General features: G+C 45.2%; 1 protein-coding gene and 1 pseudogene across 2 annotated transcripts in view; both read left to right on the top strand.

The window, feature by feature from the left end:
* Positions 1 to 842: 842 nt before the first annotated feature.
* Positions 843 to 24,958, top strand: part of GNMT (glycine N-methyltransferase) — a gene marked incomplete at its 5' end in the record, with an annotated part of 69,264 nt that continues 45,148 nt past the window's right edge. Inside the window, one exon of the mRNA XM_082275976.1 lies at positions 843 to 1,048. Coding sequence (XP_082132102.1) covers positions 843 to 1,048 — 206 coding nt within the window. The remainder of the gene's footprint in view (positions 1,049 to 24,958) is intronic.
* Positions 9,500 to 12,863, top strand: LOC309543499 (elongation factor 1-alpha, somatic form-like; annotated as a pseudogene). The gene is made up of 2 exons: positions 9,500 to 9,946; positions 12,397 to 12,863. The product of its transcript is annotated as an elongation factor 1-alpha, somatic form-like (transcript).

Genomic DNA, 24,958 nt, shown 5'->3' with positions numbered 1-24,958 from the left:
CTCTCTCTCTCTCCTCTCTCTCTCTCTCTCTCTCCTCTCTCTCTCCTCTCTCTCTCTCTCTCTCTCTCTCTCTCCTCTCTCTCCTCTCTCTCTCTCTCTCTCCTCTCTCTCCTCTCTCTCTCTCCTCTCTCTCTCCTCTCTCTCCTCTCTCTCTCTCTCTCTCCTCTCTCTCTCTCTCTCCCTCTCTCTCTCTCTCTCTCTCTCTCTCCTCTCTCCCCCCCCCTCTCTCCTCTCTCTCTCTCTCTCCTCTCTCCCCCTCTCTCTCCTCTCTCTCCTCTCTCTCTCCTCTCTCTCTCTCCTCTCTCTCCTCTCTCTCTCTCTCCTCTCTCTCTCTCTCTCTCTCTCTCTCTCCTCTCTCTCTCCTCTCTCTCTCCTCTCTCTCCTCTCTCTCTCCTCTCTCTCTCTCCTCTCTCTCTCTCTCTCTCCTCTCTCTCTCTCCTCTCTCTCTCTCCTCTCTCTCCTCTCCTCTCTCTCTCCTCTCTCTCCTTCTCTCCTCTCTCTCTCCTCTCTCTCCTCTCTCTCTCTCTCTCTCCTCTCTCTCTCTCTCTCCTCTCTCCCCCCCCCCTCTCTCCTCTCACCTGCCCGGTGACGTATGAATATCTGGCAGGGAGGTGTGCCCCTGTGTACACTTTTATGAAGGCTGTGATTAGTCGGAGGAGGTGGCGGTCCCTCCAGTGACAGAGCTGGGTACGGTGGGTGTCAGAGATGTGGCGCTGCCATTGGCTCTGGCAATGTCTGTGATCCTCGTTGTATGCTGACTCGGCATGAACACACATTTCCAATTCACTGGATGTTTCATCAGCTTGATATTCTGTCTGTAGTCTTCTATTCCCCAGGTAACAATGGTGGACAGCGTATACCGAACTCGCTCACTAGGAGTGGCAGCTGAGGGTTTGCCGGATCAGTACGCCGATGGACGGGCAGCTCGTGTCTGGCATTACTACATCGGAGACAAGAGAAGCCGCACAGATGAATATCGAACCTGGATCATCTCCCTGCTGCAGAAACACGACTGCAAGACGGTGCTGGACGTCGCATGTGGCACAGGGTGAGCAACGGGAGCTGGGAGAAAAACACCCCAACATATAACCTGCCATGTGTCCGTATAAATACACCCCAATATTACACTGTCACCTACACCCCAACATATCACCTGCCATGTGTCCGTATAAATACACCCCAATATTACACTGTCACCTACACCCCAACATATCACCTGCCATGTGTCCGTATAAATACACCCCAATACTACACTGTCACCTACACCCCAACATATAACCTGCCATGTGTCCGTATAAATACACCCCAATACTACACTGTCACCTACACCCCAACATATCACCTGCCATGTGTCCGTATAAATACACCCCAATACTACACTGTCACCTACACCCCAACATATCACCTGCCATGTGTCCGTACAAATACACCCCAATATTACACTGTCACCTACACCCCAACATATAACCTGCCATGTGTCCGTATAAATACACCCCAATACTACACTGTCACCTACACCCCAACATATCACCTGCCATGTGTCCGTATAAATACACCCCAATATTACACTGTCACCTACACCCCAACATATCACCTGCCATGTGTCCGTATAAATACACCCCAATACTACACTGTCACCTACACCCCAACATATCACCTGCCATGTGTCCGTATAAATACACCCCAATACTACACTGTCACCTACTCCCCAACCTATCACCTGCCATGTGTCCGTACAAATACACCCCAATATTACACTGTCACCTATACCCCAACATATCACCTGCCATGTGTCCGTATAAATACACCCCAATACTACACTGTCACCTACACCCCAACATATCACCTGCCATGTGTCCGTATAAATACACCCCAATACTACACTGTCACCTACACCCCAACATATCACCTGCCATGTGTCCGTATAAATACACCCCAATACTACACTGTCACCTACTCCCCAACCTATCACCTGCCATGTGTCCGTATAAATACACCCCAATATTACACTGTCACCTACACCCCAACATATCACCTGCCATGTGTCCGTATAAATACACCCAAATATTACACTGTCACCTACACCCCAACATATCACCTGCCATGTGTCCGTATAAATACACCCCAATACTACACTGTCACCTACACCCCAACATATCACCTGCCATGTGTCCGTATAAATACACCCCAATATTACACTGTTACCTACACCCCAACCTATCACCTGCCATGTGTCCGTATAAATACACCCCAATACTACACTGTCACCTACACCCCAACATATAACCTGCCATGCGTCCGTATAAATACACCCCAATACTACACTGTCACCTACACCCCAACATATCACCTGCCATGTGTCCGTATAAATACACCCCAATACTACACTGTCACCTACACCCCAACATATCACCTGCCATGTGTCCGTATAAATACACCCCAATACTACACTGTCACCTACACCCCAACATATAACCTGCCATGCGTCCGTATAAATACACCCCAATACTACACTGTCACCTACACCCCAACATATAACCTGCCATCTGTCCGTATAAATACACCCCAATATTACACTGTCACCTACACCCCAACATATCACCTGCCATGTGTCCGTATAAATACACCCCAATATTTCACGTTCACCTACACCCCAACATATAACCTGCCATGTGTCCGTATAAATACACCCCAATATTACACTGTCACCTACACCCCAACATATCACCTGCCATGTGTCCGTATAAATACACCCCAATATTACACTGTCACCTACACCCCAACATATCACCTGCCATGTGTCCGTATAAATACACCCCAATATTACACTGTCACCTACACCCCAACATATCAACTGCCATGTGTCCGTATAAATACACCCCAATATTACACTGTAACCTACACCCCAACATATCACCTGCCATGTGTCCGTACAAATACACCCCAATATTACGCTGTCACCTACACCCCAACATATCACCTGCCATGTGTCCATATAAATACACCCCAATATTACATTGTCACCTACACCCCAACATATCACCTGCCATGTGTCCGTACAAATACACCCCAATATTACACTGTCACCTACACCCTAACATATCACCTGCCATGCGTCCGTACAAATACACCCCAATATTACATTGTCACCTACACCCCAACATATCACCTGCCATATGTCCATATAAATACACCCCAATATTACACTGTAACCTACACCCCAACATATCACCTGCCATGTGTCCGTACAAATACACCCCAATATTACACTGTCACCTACACCCCAACATATCACCTGCCATGTGTCCGTACAAATACACCCCAATATTACACTGTCACCTACACCCCAACATATCACCTGCCATGTGTCCATATAAATACACCCCAATATTACATTGTCACCTACACCCTAACATATCACCTGCCATGTGTCCATACAAATACACCCCAATATTACACTGTCACCTACACCCCAACATATCACCTGCCATATGTCCGTATAAATACACCCCAATATTACACTGTCACCTACACCCCAACATATCACCTGCCATATGTCCGTATAAATACACCCCAATATTACACTGTCACCTACACCCCAACATATCACCTGCCATGTGTCCGTACAAATACACCCCAATATTACACTGTCACCTACACCCCAACATATCACCTGCCATGTGTCCGTACAAATACACCCCAATATTACACTGTCACCTACACCCCAACATATCACCTGCCATGTGTCCATATAAATACACCCCAATATTACATTGTCACCTACACCCTAACATATCACCTGCCATGTGTCCATACAAATACACCCCAATATTACACTGTCACCTACACCCCAACATATCACCTGCCATATGTCCGTATAAATACACCCCAATATTACACTGTCACCTACACCCCAACATATCACCTGCCATGTGTCCGTGCAAATACACCCCAATATTACACTGTCACCAACACCCCAACATATCACCTGCCATGTGTCCGTATAAATACACCCCAATATTACACTGTAACCTACACCCCAACATATCACCTGCCATGTGTCCGTACAAATACACCCCAATATTACACTGTCACCTACACCCCAACATATCACCTGCCATGTGTCCGTACAAATACACCCCAATATTACACTGTCACCTACACCCCAACATATCACCTGCCATGTGTCCGTATAAATACACCCCAATATTACACTGTCACCTACACCCCAACATATCACCTGCCATGTGTCCGTATAAATACACCCCAATATTACACTGTCACCTACACCCCAACATATCACCTGCCATGTGTCCGTATAAATACACCCCAATATTACACTGTCACCTACACCCCAACATATCACCTGCCATGTGTCCATACAAATACACCCCAATATTACACTGTCCATAACACCCCAACATATCACCTGCCATGTGTCCGTACAAATACACCCCAATATTACACTGTCACCAACACCCCAACATATCACCTGCCATGTGTCCGTATAAATACACCCCAATATTACACTGTCACCTACACCCCAACATATCACCTGCCATGTGTCCATATAAATACACCCCAATATTACACTGTCACCTACACCCCCAACATATCACCTGCCATGCGTCCGTACAAATACACCCCAATATTACACTGTCACCTACACCCCAACATATAACCTGCCATGTGTCCGTACAAATACACCCCAATATTACACTGTCACCTACACCCCAACATATCAACTGCCATGTGTCCGTATAAATACACCCCAATATTACACTGTAACCTACACCCCAACATATCACCTGCCATGTGTCCGTACAAATACACCCCAATATTACACTGTCACCTACACCCCAACATATAACCTGCCATGTGTCCGTATAAATACACCCCAATATTACACTGTCACCTACACCCCCAACATATCACCTGCCATGCGTCCGTACAAATACACCCCAATATTACACTGTCACCTACACCCCAACATATAACCTGCCATGTGTCCGTACAAATACACCCCAATATTACACTGTCACCTACACCCCAACATATCACCTGCCATGTGTCCGTACAAATACACCCCAATATTACACTGTCACCTACACCCTAACATATCACCTGCCATGTGTCCGTATAAATACACCCCAATATTACACTGTCACCTACACCCCAACATATAACCTGCCATGTGTCCGTATAAATACACCCCAATATTACACTGTCACCTACACCCCCAACATATCACCTGCCATGTGTCCATACAAATACACCCCAATATTACACTGTCACCTACACCCCAACATATCACCTGCCATATGTCCGTATAAATACACCCCAATATTACACTGTCACCTACACCCCAACATATCACCTCCCATGTGTCTGTACAAATACACCCCAATATTACACTGTCCATAACACCCCAACATATCACCTGCCATGTGTCCGTGCAAATACACCCCAATATTACACTGTCACCAACACCCCAACATATCACCTGCCATGTGTCCGTATAAATACACCCCAATATTACACTGTAACCTACACCCCAACATATCACCTGCCATGTGTCCGTACAAATACACCCCAATATTACACTGTAACCTACACCCCAACATATCACCTGCCATGTGTCCGTACAAATACACCCCAATATTACACTGTAACCTACACCCCAACATATCACCTGCCATGTGTCCGTACAAATACACCCCAATATTACACTGTCACCTACACCCCAACATATAACCTGCCATGTGTCCGTACAAATACACCCCAATATTACACTGTCACCTACAACCCAACATATCACCTGCCATGTGTCCGTATAAATACACCCCAATATTACACTGTCACCTACACCCCAACATATCACCTGCCATGTGTCCGTACAAATACACCCCAATATTACACTGTCACCTACAACCCAACATATCACCTGCCATGTGTCCGTACAAATACACCCCAATATTACACTGTCGCCTACACCCCAACATATCAACTGCCATGTGTCCGTATAAATACACCCCAATATTACACTGTAACCTACACCCCAACATATCACCTGCCATGTGTCCGTATAAATACACCCCAATATTACACTGTCACCTACACCCCCAACATATCACCTGCCATGCGTCCGTACAAATACACCCCAATATTACACTGTCACCTACACCCCAACATATAACCTGCCATGTGTCCGTACAAATACACCCCAATATTACACTGTCACCTACACCCCAACATATCACCTGCCATGTGTCCGTACAAATACACCCCAATATTACACTGTCACCTACACCCTAACATATCACCTGCCATGTGTCCATACAAATACACCCCAATATTACACTGTCACCTACACCCCAACATATCACCTGCCATATGTCCGTATAAATACACCCCAATATTACACTGTCACCTACACCCCAACATATCACCTCCCATGTGTCTGTACAAATACACCCCAATATTACACTGTCCATAACACCCCAACATATCACCTGCCATGTGTCCGTGCAAATACACCCCAATATTACACTGTCACCAACACCCCAACATATCACCTGCCATGTGTCCGTATAAATACACCCCAATATTACACTGTAACCTACACCCCAACATATCACCTGCCATGTGTCCGTACAAATACACCCCAATATTACACTGTAACCTACACCCCAACATATCACCTGCCATGTGTCCGTACAAATACACCCCAATATTACACTGTAACCTACACCCCAACATATCACCTGCCATGTGTCCGTACAAATACACCCCAATATTACACTGTCACCTACACCCCAACATATAACCTGCCATGTGTCCGTACAAATACACCCCAATATTACACTGTCACCTACACCCCAACATATCACCTGCCATGTGTCCGTATAAATACACCCCAATATTACACTGTCACCTACACCCCAACATATCACCTGCCATGTGTCCGTACAAATACACCCCAATATTACACTGTCACCTACAACCCAACATATCACCTGCCATGTGTCCGTACAAATACACCCCAATATTACACTGTCGCCTACACCCCAACATATCAACTGCCATGTGTCCGTATAAATACACCCCAATATTACACTGTCACCTACACCCCAACATATCACCTGCCATGTGTCCGTATAAATACACCCCAATATTACACTGTCACCTACACCCCAACATATCAACTGCCATGTGTCCGTATAAATACACCCCAATATTACACTGTCACCTACACCCCAACATATCAACTGCCATGTGTCCGTATAAATACACCCCAATATTACACTGTAACCTACACCCCAACATATCACCTGCCATGTGTCCGTACAAATACACCCCAATATTACACTGTCACCTACACCCCAACATATCAACTGCCATGTGTCCGTACAAATACACCCCAATATTACACTGTCACCTATACCCCAACATATCACCTGCCATGTGTCCATACAAATACACCCAAATACTACACTGTCACCTACACCCCAACATATCAACTGCCATGTGTCCGTACAAATACACCCCAATATTACACTGTCACCAACACCCCAACATATCACCTGCCATGTGTCCATACAAATACACCCAAATACTACACTGTCACCTACACCCCAACATATCAACTGCCATGTGTCTGTACAAATACACCCAAATATTACACTGTCACCTACACCCCAACATATCAACTGCCATGTGTCCGTACAAATACACCCCAATATCACACTCTTTGGGTTGTGATTAGGGTTTGCAAATAGAGTTGGGGTTAGGTTTTGATTTGGAGTTGGGTTTAGGGTGTGGTTGGGTTTAGGTTGTGGTTAGGGTTGGGGTTGGGAATGGGGTTAGAGTTGCGATTGGGGTTAGGGTTGGGGTTATGTTTCGGGTTGGGGTTAGGGTTAAGGTTGGGGTTGAAATTAAGGCTGGGGTTACAGTTGGGGTTAGGTTAAGGTTTTGGGGTTATTACAGAGCAGCAGGTTACAAGGCTCCTGAGATTTTTCCTAAAATGCTTTTAATCGCTCAAATTAAGTCAGCAAATGTCTGAAATGCTTTTCCGTAGGGTTGGAGTTGGATTTAAGGTTGGTTTGGGGTTAGGATTGGGGTTAAAATTATGGTCTGGGCTACGGTTGGGGTTAGGATTAGGGATAGGTTTGGGGTTAGATTTGGGGTTGAGGGTTAGGGTTGGGGTTATGGTTGAGTGTGTGTTGGGTTTGTGATTATCATAGGGCAGAAAGTCACAAGGCTCCTGAGATGTTTCTTCCAGTTATTTTCATTGATCAAATGTTTTCAGTACATCTTTGCAATACATTGTCTTAGGGTTGGGGATTAGGGTTTGGCTTATAGTTGGGGTTAGGGTAAGGGTTGGGGTTAAAGTTAAGGTTTGGGTTAAGGTTGCGGTTGCAGTTGCAGTTGGAGTTAGGGTTGGGGTGGCGTTAGATTGAGGGTTAGGGTTGGGGTAAGGTTTTGAGTTGGGGTTAGGTTTGGAGTTAGAGTTTGGGATGGGGTTGGGTTTAGGTTAGGGTTGAGTTTGGGGTTAGGGTTGGGGGTAGGGTTGGGGTTAGGGTTGAGGTTAGGTTTTGGGTTGGGGTTAGGGTTAAGGTTGGGGTTACAGTTAAGGTTTGGGTTAAGGTTGCGGTTGCAGTTGCAGTTGGAGTTAGGGTTGGGGTGGCGTTAGATTGAGGGTTAGGGTTGGGGTAAGGTTTTGAGTTGGGGTTAGGTTTGGAGTTAGAGTTTGGGATGGGGTTGGGTTTAGGTTAGGGTTGAGTTTGGGGTTAGGGTTGGGGGTAGGGTTGGGGTTAGGGTTGAGGTTAGGTTTTGGGTTGGGGTTAGGGTTAAGGTTGGGGTTACAGTTGGAGTTGGGGTTAGGGTTGGGTTTGGGTTAGGTTTCGGGGTTATCACAGGGCAGCAGGTTACAAGGCTCCTGAGATGTTTCCTAAAATTATTTTAATCGCTCAAATGATGTCAGCAAATATTTTCAGTATATCTCTGCAATGCTTTGGGTTGGGGTTTGGTTTGTATTAGGGTCAGGGTTGGGGTTACAATTAGGGTTGGGATTGGTTTTAGGATTTGAGTTCTGGTTAGGGTTGAAATTATGGTTGGGGTTAGGGATAGATTTGTGGTTAGATTTTGGGTTAAGGGTTAGGGTTCAGAGTAGGGTTGGGGTTATGGTTGAGTTTGTGTTAAGTTTGTGATTATCACAGGGCAGAAAGTCACAAGGCTCCTGAGATGTTTCTTACAGTTATTTTCTTTGCACAAATGATATTTCAGCAAATGTTCTCAGTAGATCTCTGCAATACATTGTTTTAGGGTTAGCATTGGGGGATAGGGTTGGGGTTAGGGTTTGGATTATGGTTAGGGTAAGGGTTTGGGTTGAAATTAGGGTTTGGGTTAAGGTTGGGGTTGCAGTTGGAGATAGGGTTGGGATGGCGTTCGATTGAGGGTTAGGGTTGGGTTGGCGATTAGAGTTCGGGTTAGGTTTTGAACTGGACATCTCATCTACAAATGTGGTCGGATCGACAAGCGTACCATTGAGAAATTCGAGAAGGAAGCTGCTGAGATGGGAAAGGGCTCCTTCAAATACGCTTGGGTCTTGGACAAACTGAAGGCTGAGCGTGAACGAGGTATTACCATTGACATTTCCCTGTGGAAATTTGAGACCAGCAAGTACTTTGTTACCATTATTGATGCCCCTGGCCACAGAGACTTCATCAAGAACATGATCACTGGTATTTCTCAGGCTGACTGCTTATTGTTGCTGCCGGTGTTGGTGAATTTGAGGCTGGTATCTCAAAGAATGGACAAACTCGTGAACATGCTCTTCTGGCCTACACTCTGGGTGTGAAGCAGCTTATCGTTGGTGTAAACAAAATGGATTCCACTGAGCCACCATACAGTCAGAAGAGATATGAGGAAACTGTAAAGGAAGTCAGCACTTACATCTAGAAAATTGTTTACAACCCAGATACCGTTGCCTTTGTGCCCATCTCTGGTTGGAACGGTGACAACATGCTGGAACCAAGCTCCAATATGCCATGGTTCAAGGGATGGAACATTTCCCGCAAAGAGGGAAAAGCTTCTGGAACCACTCTAGCCGCCCCACTGACAAGGCTCTTCGTCTGCCTCTGCAGGACGTGTACAAGATTGGTGGTATTGGTACAGTACCAGTTGGTCGTGTTGAAACTAGACATATGCCGGTTTTCGGTAATTCGATATATCGCGGTATTGCATAGCCACGGTATTGTTATTGTGGCATTTTTAAAATACCGAGTTTCTCTGTCAAGTCTGCCTGACTTGTGAATTGATACATTTCAGTGAGCTGGATGACTCATTCACTCACTCAGCTAACACCTTTCAGCATTAAGTCTCCTAACTATAAACAAAAATGATTACATTGTATCTTTTCCTTCCCTCTGCCAGGGAGAAAGGAAGTTTAACCTCTTAAAGACTGGATCTTTTTCTGACACTTGCTGTTTGCAAGTTAAAATCAGTTTTTTTTTTGCTAGAAAAGTACTTAGAACCCCCAAACATTTTATATATTTTTTTAGCAGAGACCCTACAGAATAAAATGGCGATTGTTGTAATATTTTATGTCACACTGTATTTGCGCAGCAGTCTTTCAAACGCAATGATTAGACTTTAATGAATAAAAAAAAAAAAAAAAACGTAACAGTAAAGTTATCCCAATTTTTTTTTTTTTTGTTACACAGAGAATCGTGAGAGAATCGTGATCTTTATTCCAAGCTAAAAAATCGTGATTCTCATTTTGGCCAGAATCGTGCAGCTCTAATAAATATATATATACACACACACACGCCTAGCAGCCCACATTACATTATTATATAGCCATCAAGCAGTGTCTGGCCTACCTGGTGATGACTGGTCCTGGCGCTCTGATCCGATGGCCTGGTCTTTAAAGGGGCAAATCCTTGCGATCCAGAAGTGGTTAAACCTGCAGGAGGACCGGTGTTTTTATCTATTAATGACTTTACTATTGCTTTAGGCCTGGTTCACATGTATGCGGGTTGGTGGTTCACATGTATGCGGGTTGGCGGTTCACATGTATGCGGGTTGGCGGCCCACATTTGCACAGGCATAGCAGCCCATTGATTTGAACGGGCTGCTATGCCCTCATTTTCCGCAGAAAAAAGGTGCATGCAGCATTTTTTTTAAATTCAGTGGCCTTGAAATCCATCCTGCTTTTGCACCATGCGACTAACCTGCAGTTCCTGCTCTGGCAAGCTTTCTGCATTTTTTGTATACGTGGGCACGGCATTTAAAAATAAACAGTTTGCGTGTGCAGCAACGGCAGGTAAGTCGCATGGTGCAAAAGAAGGATGGATTTCATGGCCACTGCATTTTTTAAAATTCTGCATGCACCTTTTTTCAGCTGAAAACGCAGGCATAGCAGCTCAAGCCCATTCACATCAATGGGCTGCTATGCCTGTGCAAATGTGGGCCCCCAACCCGCATACATGTGAACCAGGCCTAAAGCAATAGTAAAGTCATTAATAGATAAAAACACCGGTCCTCCTGCAGGTTTAACCAATTAATGACTTTACTATTGCTTTAGGCCTGGTTCACATGTATGCGGGTTGGGGGCCCACATTTGCACAGGCATAGCAGCCCATTGATGTGAATGGGCTTGAGCTGCTATGCCTGCGTTTTCAGCTGAAAAAAGGTGCATGCAGAATTTAAAAAAATGCAGTGGCCATGAAATCCATCCTTCTTTTGCACCATGCGACTTACCTGCCGTTGCTGCACACGCAAACTGTTTATTTTTAAATGCCGTGCCCACGTATACAAAAAATGCAGAAAGCTTGCCAGAGCAGGAACTGCAGGTTAGTCGCATGGTGCAAAAGCAGGATGGATTTCAAGGCCACTGAATTTTAAAAAAATGCTGCATGCACCTTTTTTCTGCGGAAAATGAGGGCATAGCAGCCCATTCAAATCAATGGGCTGCTATGCCTGTGCAAATGTGAACCACCAACCCGCATACATGTGAACCAGGCCTAAAGCAATAGTAAAGTAATTTATAAACAACACCTCCTTCAGGTTTAACCACTTCTTGACCACAAGGATTTGCCCTCTTAATGACCAGGCCATCGGATCGGAGCCGAGCGCCAGAACCAGTTATCACCAGTTAGGCCAGACACTGCTTGATGACCTATTTTAGGCCTGGTTCACAGAGTCTGTACTGACTGACTATATAATAATGTGCATAAGTGAACCAAAGCCCCTAAATTCAGCAATGAAATTGAAGTGAGGTGGAAATTTAATAATTTAAATTTAATAATAGAATACCGTGATAATACCGTATACCGTGGCAAAACCTTAATCAATTAATCGCAGCATGAAAATCTGATACCGTCACAAGCCTAGTTGAAACTGGTATCCTGAAGCCAGGTATGGTGGTTACCTTTGCTCCAGTTAATGTAACAACTGAAGTCAAGTCTGTGGAAATGCACCATGAAGCTTTGACTGAGGCTTTGCCCGGTGACAACGTTGGTTTCAACGTAAAGAACGTTTCCGTGAAGGATATCCGTCGTGGTAACGTTGCTGGTGATAGCAAGAACGACCCACCATTGGAAGCTGGTCAATTCACCGCACAGGTAATTATCCTGAACCACCCAGGACAGATCAGTGCTGGCTATGCGCCTGTGCTGGATTTCCATACTGCTCACATTGCCTGGAAGTTTGCGGAGCTGAATGAGAAGATTGACTGTCGTTCTGGTAAGAAACTGGAAGAAAACCCCAAGTCCCTTCATGGTCGCCAATTATGTTACCCGAAAGATATGAGAGTTAATTTATCTCAGACAATATTTGGGTTAAAAATGAGAGTTATTTGACTTTGAATGAAAGCTTTAATACAGCAATTATTTATTGGTATATAGTTTGAAAAGCCTAAATTAATTTACAAGAATCTAACTATTGTACATACTACAAAATGTAAAATATTCCTAGTTTAACTGAACAAATACAGTGTATAGAGTATATACTCATTTACAAACACACTACGACCGACACAAAGAGAACAAACAATGTAAACCTTACTCCTTCATAGTTACCCTTAGTGCTTCCTCCTGCTCTCCCATGCCAAACAGGAAGTCACTCTATCTACACCTTTGTTAATATAGAACCATATTACATTGCCTTGTATAGGGCTATTCTGATTGGTTCAGCTATCATGCCCTGTTCCTCCCTGTGGGCGCATCTCATTCAGGATAGGACAAATTCCCCCTCCCCTAGGTTCTCTGTTGGGGGGAGAACCTGTTCATCTCCCGGGCCTATTGTCCAACCCTTCAACCGATAGTCAATCTTCATTGCATATCTTAAGGGACAGTCTTTGAAGTAGAGGGCGAGATAAAGGAATGACCTGTCTTGGAAGATTATCAATTATTTTCTGGCCCCGTAATGCCTGGGGAAAAAGAACATAATTACGGGGCTGTACTACAGTTTGCTTATCAGTGTAAATAGCAGACCCCTCCCAGGTAGCCCAGGCATGCATTTTAAATGGACTTGTTAATCAAGTCACTATTGCCTGTAGGTGGAAGTCACCCAACTTCATATAATTGATAATCATATATGAACTAAATGTAAAATCAAAACTCAATATCTAGTATATATATTTACATTAATATTACAATTACTGATGGAGATTTATACATAACTCCTCATCATCACAACACGGTAAGGGAGATTACGCCTAAACTCATAAGGCAACAGAAGTTAGAGTTTGGGATAGGGTTGGGTTTAGGTTAGTGTTGAGGTTGAAGTTAGGGTTGGGGATAGGGTTAGGGTTGGGGGTTAGGTTTTGGGTTGGGGTTAGGGTTAAGGTTGGGGTTACAGTTGAAGTTGGGGTTAGGGTTGGTTTTAGGATTCAGGTTATGGTTGGGGTTAAAATTATGGCTGGGGGCTATGGTTGGGGTTAGGGTTAAGGATAGGTTTGGGGTTAGATTTGTGGGTGAGGGTTGGGGTTATGGTTGAGTTTGTGTTGGGTTTGTGATTATCACAGGGCAGAAAGTCACAAGGCTCTTGAGATGTTTCTTCCAGTTATTTTCATCGCTCAAATGATATGCCAGCAAATGTTCTCAGTACATCTCTGCAATACATTGTCATATGGTTAGCATTGGGGTTAGGGTTGGGGTTAGGGTAAAGGTTGGAGTTGAAGCTAAGGTTTGGGTTAAGGTTGCGGTTGGAGTTAGGGTTGAGATAGTGTTAGATTGAGGGTTAGGGTTGGCGATGAGAGTTGGGGTTAGGTTTTGAGTTGGGGTTAGGGTTGGAGTTAGAGTTTGGGATGGGGTTGGGTTTAGGTTAGGGTTGAGGTTGGGGATACAGTTGGTGTTAGGGTTGGAGTTAGGTTTTGGGTTGGGGTTAGGGTTAAGGTCGGGGTTACATTTGGAGTTGGGGTTAGGGTTCGGTTTGGGGTTGGGTTTTGGGTTAGGTTTAGGGGTTATCACAGGTCAGCAGGTTACAAGGCTCCTGAGATGTTTCCTAAAATGATTTTAATAGCTCAAATTATGTCAGCAAATGTTTTCAGTATATCTCAGCAATGCTTTGGGTTTGGGTTGGGTTTGTATTAGGGTTAGGGTTGGGGTTAAAATTAGGGTTGGGATTGGTTTTAGGAATTGAGTTCTGGTTGGGGTTGAAATTATGGTTGGGGCTAGGGTTGGGGGTTAGGGATAGATTTGTGGTTAGATTTAGGGTTAAGGGTTAGGGTTCAGGTTAGGGTTGGGCTTATGGTTGAGTTTGTGTTGGGTTTGTGATTATCACAGGGCAGAAAGTCACAAGGCTCCTGGGATGTTTCTTACAGTTATTTTATTTGCACAAATGATATTTCAGCAAATGTTCTTAGTATATCTCTGCAATACATTGTCTTAAGGTTAGCATTGGGGGTTAGGGTTGGGGTTAGGGTTTGGATTGGGTTATGGTTGGGGTTAGAGTAAGGGTTGGGGTTGAAATAAGGGTTTGGGTTAGGGTTGGGGATATTACAGGCAGCAGGTTACAAGGCTCCTGAAATGTTTCCTCCAAATATTGTTATCGCTTAAATTATATGTCAGCAAATGTTTTCAGTACATCTCTGCAATGAATTGCCATACAGTTGGGTTAGGTTGGGGTTAGGGTTGGGTTGAGTTAGGGTTGGGTTGGGTTCAGGTTAGTGTTGGGTTTGGTTTAGGGTTGTGGTTATGGTTGGGGTTGAGGTTAGGGTTGAGGTTAGTATTGGGTTTGGTTTAGGGTTAGGGTTGGGGTTGGGATTAGGGTTGGGGTTGGTGTTATCACAGGGCACAAGCCTCCTGAGATGTTTCCTCCAATTTTTAAATTGCTCAAATGATATCTCAGCAAATGTTCTCAGTACATCTCTGCAATGCATTGCCTAAGGGTTGGGATTGGGGTTAGGGTTCGGGTCGGGTTGGGTTGGGTTTTAGGGCTGGGGTCAGGGTTGGGGTTAAGGTTCGAAGTTTGAGTTAGGGTTGGGTTGGGGTTAGGGTTGGGTTAGGATTAGGGTCAGGTTTGGGTTTTAAGGTTGAGGTTAGGATTGGAAGTTTTGGTTAGGGTTGGGGTTAGGATTAGATTTGGGGTTTGGTCTAGGGCAGGGGTCCTCAAACTTTTTAAACAGGGGGCCAGTTCACGGTCCCTCAGATACTGTTGGGGCCGGACTATAGTTTGAAAAAAAATATAAACGAATTCCAATGCACATATTTTTTATTGTTTTATTTATATAGTGGCGGCTGGTGCTCACAATTTTTGGGGGGGGGCGCAAACAGAAAAATGTAATAGGCATTGCTTTGACACAAAAAAGGCTGTAAAAATTGCGAGACTTTGAGGTCACAAAAGTGTGAAAGGGGCCTTTAGTAATCAAGGTATAGTGTGCCCCCTTTCAATGCAGAGAGACCACAGCGTGCCCCCTTCAATGCAGAGACCATCGTGCCCCCTTCAATGCAGAGTGACCAGTGTGCCCCCTTTAAATGCAGAGACCATTGTGCCCCCTTCAATGCAGAGACCATTGTGCCCCCTTCAATGCAGAGACCAGCGTGCCCCCTTCAATGCAGAGACCATCGTGCCCCCCTTCAATGCAGAGACCATCGTGCTCCCTTTCAATGCAGAGACCATCGGGCGTCCTTTCAATGCAGAGACCATCGTGCCCCCTTCAATGCAGAGACCAGCGCTCCCCCTTTCAATGCAGAGACCAGCGTGCCCCCTTTCAATGCAGCGACCAGCATGCCCCCTTCAATGCAGAGACCAGCGTGCCCCCTTTCAATGCAGAGAGACCAGCGTGCCCCCTTTCAATGCAGAGACCATTGTGCCCCTTTCAAGGCCAAGACAATCATGCCCCTTTCAATGCAGAAACCATCATGCCCCCTTTCAATGCAGAGACCATCGTGCCCCCTTCAATGCAGAGACCAGCGTGCCCCCTTTCAATGCAGAGACCATCGTGCCTCCTTTCAATGCAGAGACCATCGTGCCCCCTTTCAATGCAGAGACCAGCGTGCCCCCTTTCAATGCAGAGACCAGTGTGTCCCCTTTCAATGCAGAGACCATCGTGCCCCCTTCAATGCAGAGACCAGTGTGCCCCCTTCAATACAGAGACCAGCGCCCCCCCTTTCAATGCAGAGACCAGCGTGCCCCCTTTCAAAGCAGCGACCAGCATGCCCCCTTCAATGCAGAGACCAGCGTGCCCCCTTTCAATGCAGAGAGACCAGCGTGCCCCCTTTCAATGCAGAGAGACCAGCGTGCCCCCTTTCAATGCAGAGACCATCGTGCCCCTTTCAAGGCCAAGACAATCATGCCCCTTTCAATGAAGAAACCATCATGCCCCCTTTCAATGCAGAGACCAGCGTGCCCCCTTCAATGCAGAGACCAGTGTGCCCCCTTTCAATGCAGAGACCATCGTGCCTCCTTTCAATGCAGAGACCATCGTGCCCCCTTTCAATGCAGAGACCATCGTGCCCCCTTCAATGCAGAGACCAGCGTGCCCCCTTTCAATGCAGAGACCATTGTGCCCCCTTCAATGCAGCGACCAGTGTGCCCCCTTCAATGCAGAGACCATCGTGCCTCCTTTCAATGCAGAGTCCAGCGTGCCCCATTTCAATGCAGAGACCAGCGTGCCCCCTTCAATGCAGAGACCAGCGTGCCCCCTTCAATGCAGAGACCAGCGTGCCCCCTTCAATGCAGAGACCAGCGCATGCCCCCTTTCAATGCAGAGACCAGCATGCCCGCTTTCAATTCAGAGACCAGTGTGTCCCCTTTCAATGCAGAGACCATTGTGCCCCCTTCAATGCAGAGACCAGTGTGCCCCCTTCAATACAGAGACCAGTGTGCCCCCTTCAATACAGAGTCCAGCGTGCCCCCTTTCAATGCAGAGACCATCGTGCCCCCTTCAATGCAGAGACCAGCGTGCCCCCTTTCAATGCAGAGACTAGCGTGCCCCCTTTCAATGCAGAGACCAGCGTGCCCCCTTTTAATGCAGAGACCAGTGTGCCCCCTTTCAATGCAGAGACCAGCGTGCCCCCTTTCAATGCAGACAGACCAGTCAGTGCACTTACCTGCAGCGGCGGCTTCTCTTCAGTCCCCCGGCATCTCCTTGAGTCCTCCCGCCTCCTCCTCGGCCCATGGCATGGGCTCGCCTTTCGGCCATTTAGGTAGTGGGTCTCGGACCCGCTTCCTGATTGGCCAGGAGGAGGATCCCTGTGACAATAGCGAATGTATGTATTTACGGGCCGTAATTTGAGGACCCCTGGTCTAGGGTTTAGGGTTGGGGTTAAGCCTGGATTTGGGGTTAGGGTTATCACAGGGCTGCAGTTCACAAGGATTCTGAGATGCTTCCTCCAAATTTTTTCTTAATTTTTCATCCCTCAAATGATATTTTCGCAAATGTTGTCAGTTCACCTCGGCAATGCATTGTATTAGGGCAGGGGTCCGCAACCTTTTTCCACTTATGGGCCAGATTCAATGTTTGTGAATGCCTGGAGGGCTGCATTCACCTGCTAATAAATGAAGATAATAATAATCCCAACATAGTAATAATAACAGTACAGGTTTACCTTACTTTAAGGTGCTTCACTAATACAAAGCCAGGTCACTCTGAGGAAGCATTGCAGGTTTACTCACTCAAGGCTCAGGAATCTCTGTAGGGTCTCCCACCCAACCCCACCCCATGCTTCCCTGCAGTGATTTGTTTGTTCAACTTATATTCACCCTTTCCATTGCTCTCATCCAGCTCCTGCATGTCTCCGAACCCTTTCCTTCTGACACCGGACTCTGATGCTGGCATAAAACTGCCCCGATCCCCATCCCGCTCTATGATAATAATAATCAACAAAATACAAGAAACTTTGAATAACACAGTTACATAGTTACATACTTACATAGTTACATAGTTACATAGTTAGTCAGGTTGAAAAGAGACATAAGTCGGTCCCATATACACAATCCTATACCCTCCCCAACCATACAATCCCATATACACAATCCTATACCCTCCCCAACCATACAATCCCATATACACAATCCTATACCCTCCCCAACCATACAATCCCATATACACAATCCTATACCCTCCCCAACCATACAATCCCATATACACAATCCTAAACCCACTGTTGATCCAGAGGAGAAAATAACTCAACACCAATTTCTCTATATGGACCCCTTATGTATTTATCCATGTTGATCATATCCCCCCTTATATATTTATACATGGAGATCATATCCCCCCCGTATGTATTTATACATGGTGATCATACCCAACCTTATGTATTTATACATGGAGATCATATCCCCCCTTATGTATTATACATGGAGATCATATACATAGTTACATAGTTAGTGAGGCTGAAAAAAGACATCAGTCCATCCAGTTCAACCTATGATGTGTGTGTGTGTTTGCTTTTAACCGTACATTGTATACCCCCTGTATGTTGTACATTGTATACCCCTGTATGTTGTACATTGTATACCCCTGTATGTTGTACATTGTATACCCCTGTATGTTGTACATTGTATACCCCCTGTATGTTGTACATTGTATACCCCTGTATGTTGTACATTGTATACCCCTGTATGTTGTACATTGTATACCCCTGTATGTTGTGGTCTTTAAGGTGTCCATCCAATAGTTTTTTGAAACTATCAATGCTCCCTGCTGATACGACTGCTTGCGGAAGAGAATTCCACATCCTTACCGCTCTTACAGTGAAGAACCCCTTACGCACTTTAAGGTTAAACCGCCTTTCCTCTAGTTTTAGTGAGTGGCCACGTGTCTTATTGTATTCCCTTTCTCTGAAAAGTTTGTTCCTTATGCTAGGGTCACCAGTACAGTATTTGTACATTGATATCATATCCCCCCCTCAATCGTCTCTTCTCCAGAGAGAATAAGTTCAGTGCTTGTAGTCTTTCCTCATAGCTGATGTCCTCCATTCCCCTAATTATTTTTGTTGCCCTTCTCTGGACTTTCTCCAGTTCCAGCACATCCTTCCTGAGGACCGGTGCCCAGAACTGGACAGCATACTCCAGATGTGGCCGGACCAGAGTCTTGTAGAGCGGGAGAATAATCTCTTTATTTCTGGAGTGAATCCCCTTTTTTATGCATCCCAGTATTCTGTTGGCTTTGCTTGCAGCGGCTTGGCATTGCATGCCACTTCCAAGCCTGTTGTCTACCAGTACCCCCAGGTCCTTTTCCATCCTAGACTCACCCAGAGGTTCCCCCCTAGTGAGTAGCTTGCTTTCTGGTTTCTGGCCCCCAAGTGCATTACTTTACATTTTTCTACATTAAATCTCATCTGCCATGTGGTTGCCCACCCCGTTATTTTGTTCAGGTCTGCTTGCAAGATTTCCACATCCTGCATAGAATATATTGGCATGCCTAATTTAGTATCATCTGCAAATACTGAGATTGTACTAGATATCCCCTCCTCTAGATCATTTATGAATAAATTAAACAGGATTGGTCCCAGGACAGAACCCTGGGGGACCCCACTTTCCACACCCGCCCAATCCGAGTACTCCCCATTAATCACCACCCTCTGTACTCTCCCCTGGAGCCAGTTCTCTATCCAGGTACTCACCTTATGGTCCATACCTACCTTCCTTAGTTTGTACAGTAAGCGTTTGTGGGGAACGGTGTCGAAGGCCTTTGCAAAGTCCAGATACACCACATCCACAGGCCTTCCTTTATCCAGATACACCACATCCACAGGCCTTCCTTTATCCAGATACACCACATCCACAGACCTTCCTTTATCCAGATACACCACATCCACAGGCCTTCCTTTATCCAGATACACCACATCCATAGGCTTACCTTTATCTAGGTGGCAGCTCACTTCATCGTAGAAGGTTAGTAGATTGGTTTGGCAAGAACGATTTTTCATGAATCCATGCTGATTTCTACTTATAATACCGTTTTCATTACTAAAGTCTTGTATGTGGTCCCTTATCATCCCCTCCAAAATTTTGCAGACTACTGATGTTAGGCTGACCGGCCTATAGTTACCCGGGATATCCCCCCTTATGTATTTATACATGGATATCACATCCCCCTTATGTATTTATACATGGAGATCATATCCCCCCTTATGTATTTATACATGGAGATCACATCCCCCTTATGTATTTATACATGGAGATCATATCCCCCCATATGTATTTATACATGGAGATCATATCCCTCCTTATGTATTTATACATGGTGATCATATCCCCCCATATGTATTTATACATGGAGATCATATCCCTCCTTATGTATTATACATGGAGATCATATCCCCCCTTATGTATTTATAAATGGTGATCATATCCCCCCATATGTATTTATACATGGAGATCATATCCCCCCTTATGTATTTATACATGGAGATCATATCCCCCCTTATGTATTTATACATGGAGATCATATCCCCCTTTATGCATTTACACATGGTGATCATATCCCCCCTTATGTATTTATACATGGGTATCATATCCCCTCTTATGTATTTATACATGGAGATCATATCCCCCCTTCTGTCTTTATACATGGAGATCATATCCCCCCTTATGTATTATACATGGAGATCATATCCCCCTTATGTATTTATACATGGAGATCATATCCCCCCCTTATGTATTTATACATGGAGATCATATCCCCCTTATGTTTTTTTACATGGAGATCATATCCCCCTTATGTATTTATACATGGAGATCATATCCCCCCTTATGTATTTATATATGGAGATCATATACCCCCTTATATATTTATACATGGTGATCATATCCCCCTTTATGTATTTATACATGGAGATCATATCCCCTCTTATGTATTTATACATGGAGATCATATCCCCCCTTATGTATTTATACATGGTGATCATATCCCCCCCCCCCCTTATGTATTTATACATGGTGATCATATCCCCCCTTATGTATTTATACATGGAGATCATATCCCCCTTATGTATTATACATGGAGATCATATCCCCCCTTATGTCTTTATACATGGAGATCATATCCCCCCTTATGTATTATACATGGAGATCATATCCCCCTTATGTATTTATACATGGAGATCATATCCCCCCCTTATGTATTTATACATGGAGATCATATCCCCCTTATGTATTTATACATGGTGATCATATCCCCCTTTATGTATTTATACATGGTGATCATATCCCCTCTTATGTATTTATACATGGAGATCATATCCCCCCTTATGTATTTATACATGGAGATCATATCCCCCCCTTATGTATTTATACATGGAGATCATATCCCCCCTTATGTATTTATACATGGAGATCATATCCCCTCTTATGTATTTATACATGGAGATCATATCCCCCCCCTTATGTATTTATACATGGAGATCATATCCCCCCATTATCAATTTATACATGGAGATCATATCCCCCCTTATGTATTTATACATGGAGATCATATCCCCCGTTATGTATTTATACATGGAGATCATATCTCCCCCCTTATGTATTTATACATGGAGATCATATCCCCCTTTATGTATTATACATGGAGATCATATCCCCCCTTATGTATTTATACATGGAGATCATATCCCCCGTTATGTATTTATACATGGAGATCATATCTCCCCCCTTATGTATTTATACATGGTGATCATATCCCCCTTATGTATTTATACATGGAGATCATATCCCCCCCTTATGTATTTATACATGGTGATCATATCCCCCCATATGTATTATACATGGTGATCATATCCCCCCCTATGTATTTATATATGGAGATCATATCCCCCCTTATGTATTTATACATGGAGATCATATCCCCCCTTATGTATTTATACATGGAGATCATATCCCCCCTTATGTATTTATACATGGTGATCATATCCCCCCCCCTTATGTATTTATACATGGAGATCATATCCCCCTTATGTATTTATACATGGTGATCATATCCCCCCTTATGTATTTATATATGGAGATCATATCCCCCCTTATGTATTTATACATGGAGATCATATCCCCCCTTATGTATTTATACATGGAGATCATATCCCCCCTTATGTATTTATACATGGTGATCATATCCCCCCCCCCCCTTATGTATTATACATGGAGATCATATCCCCCCTTATGTATTATACATGGAGATCATATCCCCCCTTATGTATTTATACATGGAGATCATATTCCCCCTTATGTATTTATACATGGAGATCATATCCCCCCTTATGTATTTATACATGGAGATCATATTCCCCCTTATGTATTTATACATGGTGATCATATCCCCCCTTATGTATTTATACATGGTGATCATATCCCCCCTTATGTATGTATACATGGTGATCATATCCCCCTTTTGTATTTATACATGGTGATCATATCCCTCCTTAATCTTCTCTTCTCAAGAGGAAATAAATTCAGCTCTGGAGAACGAGCTGATAATTGGTTTCTAGGACCACCTTTAGGGTTGGGGTTCCGTTGTCTTATCAGCGCTGCTGTGTGTCTGTCCCATGTTCTCCTTCTGCTTCCTGCTCCGCTCTGCTCTTACCTAAAATGTCCGCAGGCCGGGTGCACAGGAATTCATCACGTGCACTGACAGGCTGGATATCTACTGGCCGGCGGCCCAGGTGCAGACCGCAGGCCGTAAGTTGCCAACCCCTGCCTTAGGGTTGGGGTTAGGGTTGTGGTTGGGGTTAGGGTTGTGTTGGGGTTGGGTTTTAGTGTTGGGGTTACAGGTGGGGTTAGGGTTGTAGTTTGGATTAGGGTTTTGGTTGGAGTTAGGGTTGTGGTCGGGGTTAGGGTTTGGTTGGGGTTGGGGTCGGGTGGGTTTTAGGGTTGGGGTTAGGGTTGCGGTTGGGGTTAGGACTGTGTTGGGGTTGGGTTTTAGGGTTGGGGTTAGGAGTGGGGTGGGGTTAGGGCTGTTGTTTGGATTAGGGTTTTGGTTGGGGTTAGGGCTGTGGTTGGGGTTATGGTTTGGTTTGGGTGGGTTTTAGGGTTGTGGTTAGGGTTGAGGTTGGGGTTAGGGTTTGGTTGGGTTGAGGTTAGGGTTGGGGTGGGTTTTAGGGTTGAGGTTGGGGTTAGGGTTTGGTTGGGTTGGGGTGGATTTTAGGGTTGGGGTTAGGGTTGAGGTTGGTGTTAGGGTTTGGTTGGGTTGGGGTTAGGGTTGGGGTAGGTTTTAGGGTTGGGGTTAGGGTTGAGGTTTGGGTTAGGTTCAGAGTTTGGGTTGGGGTTAGGGTTGTGTTGGGGTTGGGTTTTAGTGTTGGGGTTAGGGGTGGGGTGGGGGGGGGTTAGGGTTGTAAGTTTGGATTAGGGTTTTGGTTGGGGTTAGGGATGTGGTTAGGGTTGGGGTTTTGTTGGGGTTGGGGTGGGTTTTAGGGTTGGGGTTAGGGTTGAGGTTGGGGTTAGGGTTTGGTTGGGGTTAGGATTGGGGTGGATTTTAGGGTTGGGGTTAGGGTTGAGGTTGGGGTTAGGGTTTGGTTGGGGTTAGGATTGGGGTGGATTTTAGGGTTGGGGTTAGGGTTGAGGTTGGGGTTAGGGTTTGGTTGGGGTTAGGGTTGGGGTGGATTTTAGGGTTGGGGTTAGGGTTGAGGTTGGGGTTTGGTTGGGGTTAGGGTTGGGGTGGATTTTAGGGTTGGGGTTAGGGTTGAGGTTTGGGTTAGGTTCAGAGTTTGGGTTGGGGTTGTCTTGGGGTTGGGTTTTAGTGTTGGGGTTAGGGGTGCAGTTTTATGGCAGGGCAGCTGGCTGGATCAGCTTGGCAGAGGGAAATCCAAGGAAGATGATGTGCAGAGTCCGGTGCTTGCAGCGTCCATCACGAGGAGGATCTATGGTGTGACGGGAGTCACTTTGGTCGGGGGGCCTGTGGAACCTGCCTTACATTCGAGAGGTTGGGAAATCCCTCTCTCAGCCCCCTCTTGTGTGTAAGTCCCCCTGTGTCTATTAGCCTCCCTGGCGGTATGATTCTTTTGGATTTTAGGTGCTGAAAGCGGTACCATTATTTTGCAGGTAATTCTTGTGAATGAGCAGCCCAAACCAACTGTATACATTTATTATATATATATATATATACATAAAAAGTACAGTAAAACTGCAGGAAAGGGCACTGGGGGGCAAACTAATGTGATTTTTTTTATTTTGCATTGTATCAGTGTGTTTGGTGTGTTTTTACATTTGAATTTGCCGCCGGTTCCACCCCCCTGCGAATGTCACGTCGCAGGAGACAGAAGCCAGGGCATGGAGACGATCGGGAGGAAGATCCTCCGGGACACATCGCTGGATCGCAGTGACAAGGTAAGTAACCCTGCTTACAGGATCCAGCGATGCTTCTGGCGGTACCCCGAGTGTGGCTCGGGGTTACCGCTTTTGGATCTGAAATTTAACCCCGAGCCACGTTCAGGAATACCGCTAAGAAGGTTAGGGACACAGGGTGGCCAAGGAAACGATAGACAGCTATTTATGGACACTGAGAATATGGTTT

This window comes from Pelophylax lessonae, assembly GCF_965119305.1.
Source record: "Pelophylax lessonae genome assembly, contig: HAP1_SCAFFOLD_138, whole genome shotgun sequence".
Classification (NCBI taxonomy): Eukaryota; Metazoa; Chordata; class Amphibia; order Anura; family Ranidae; genus Pelophylax; species Pelophylax lessonae.
This window is presented reverse-complemented; position numbering and strand designations above follow the sequence as displayed.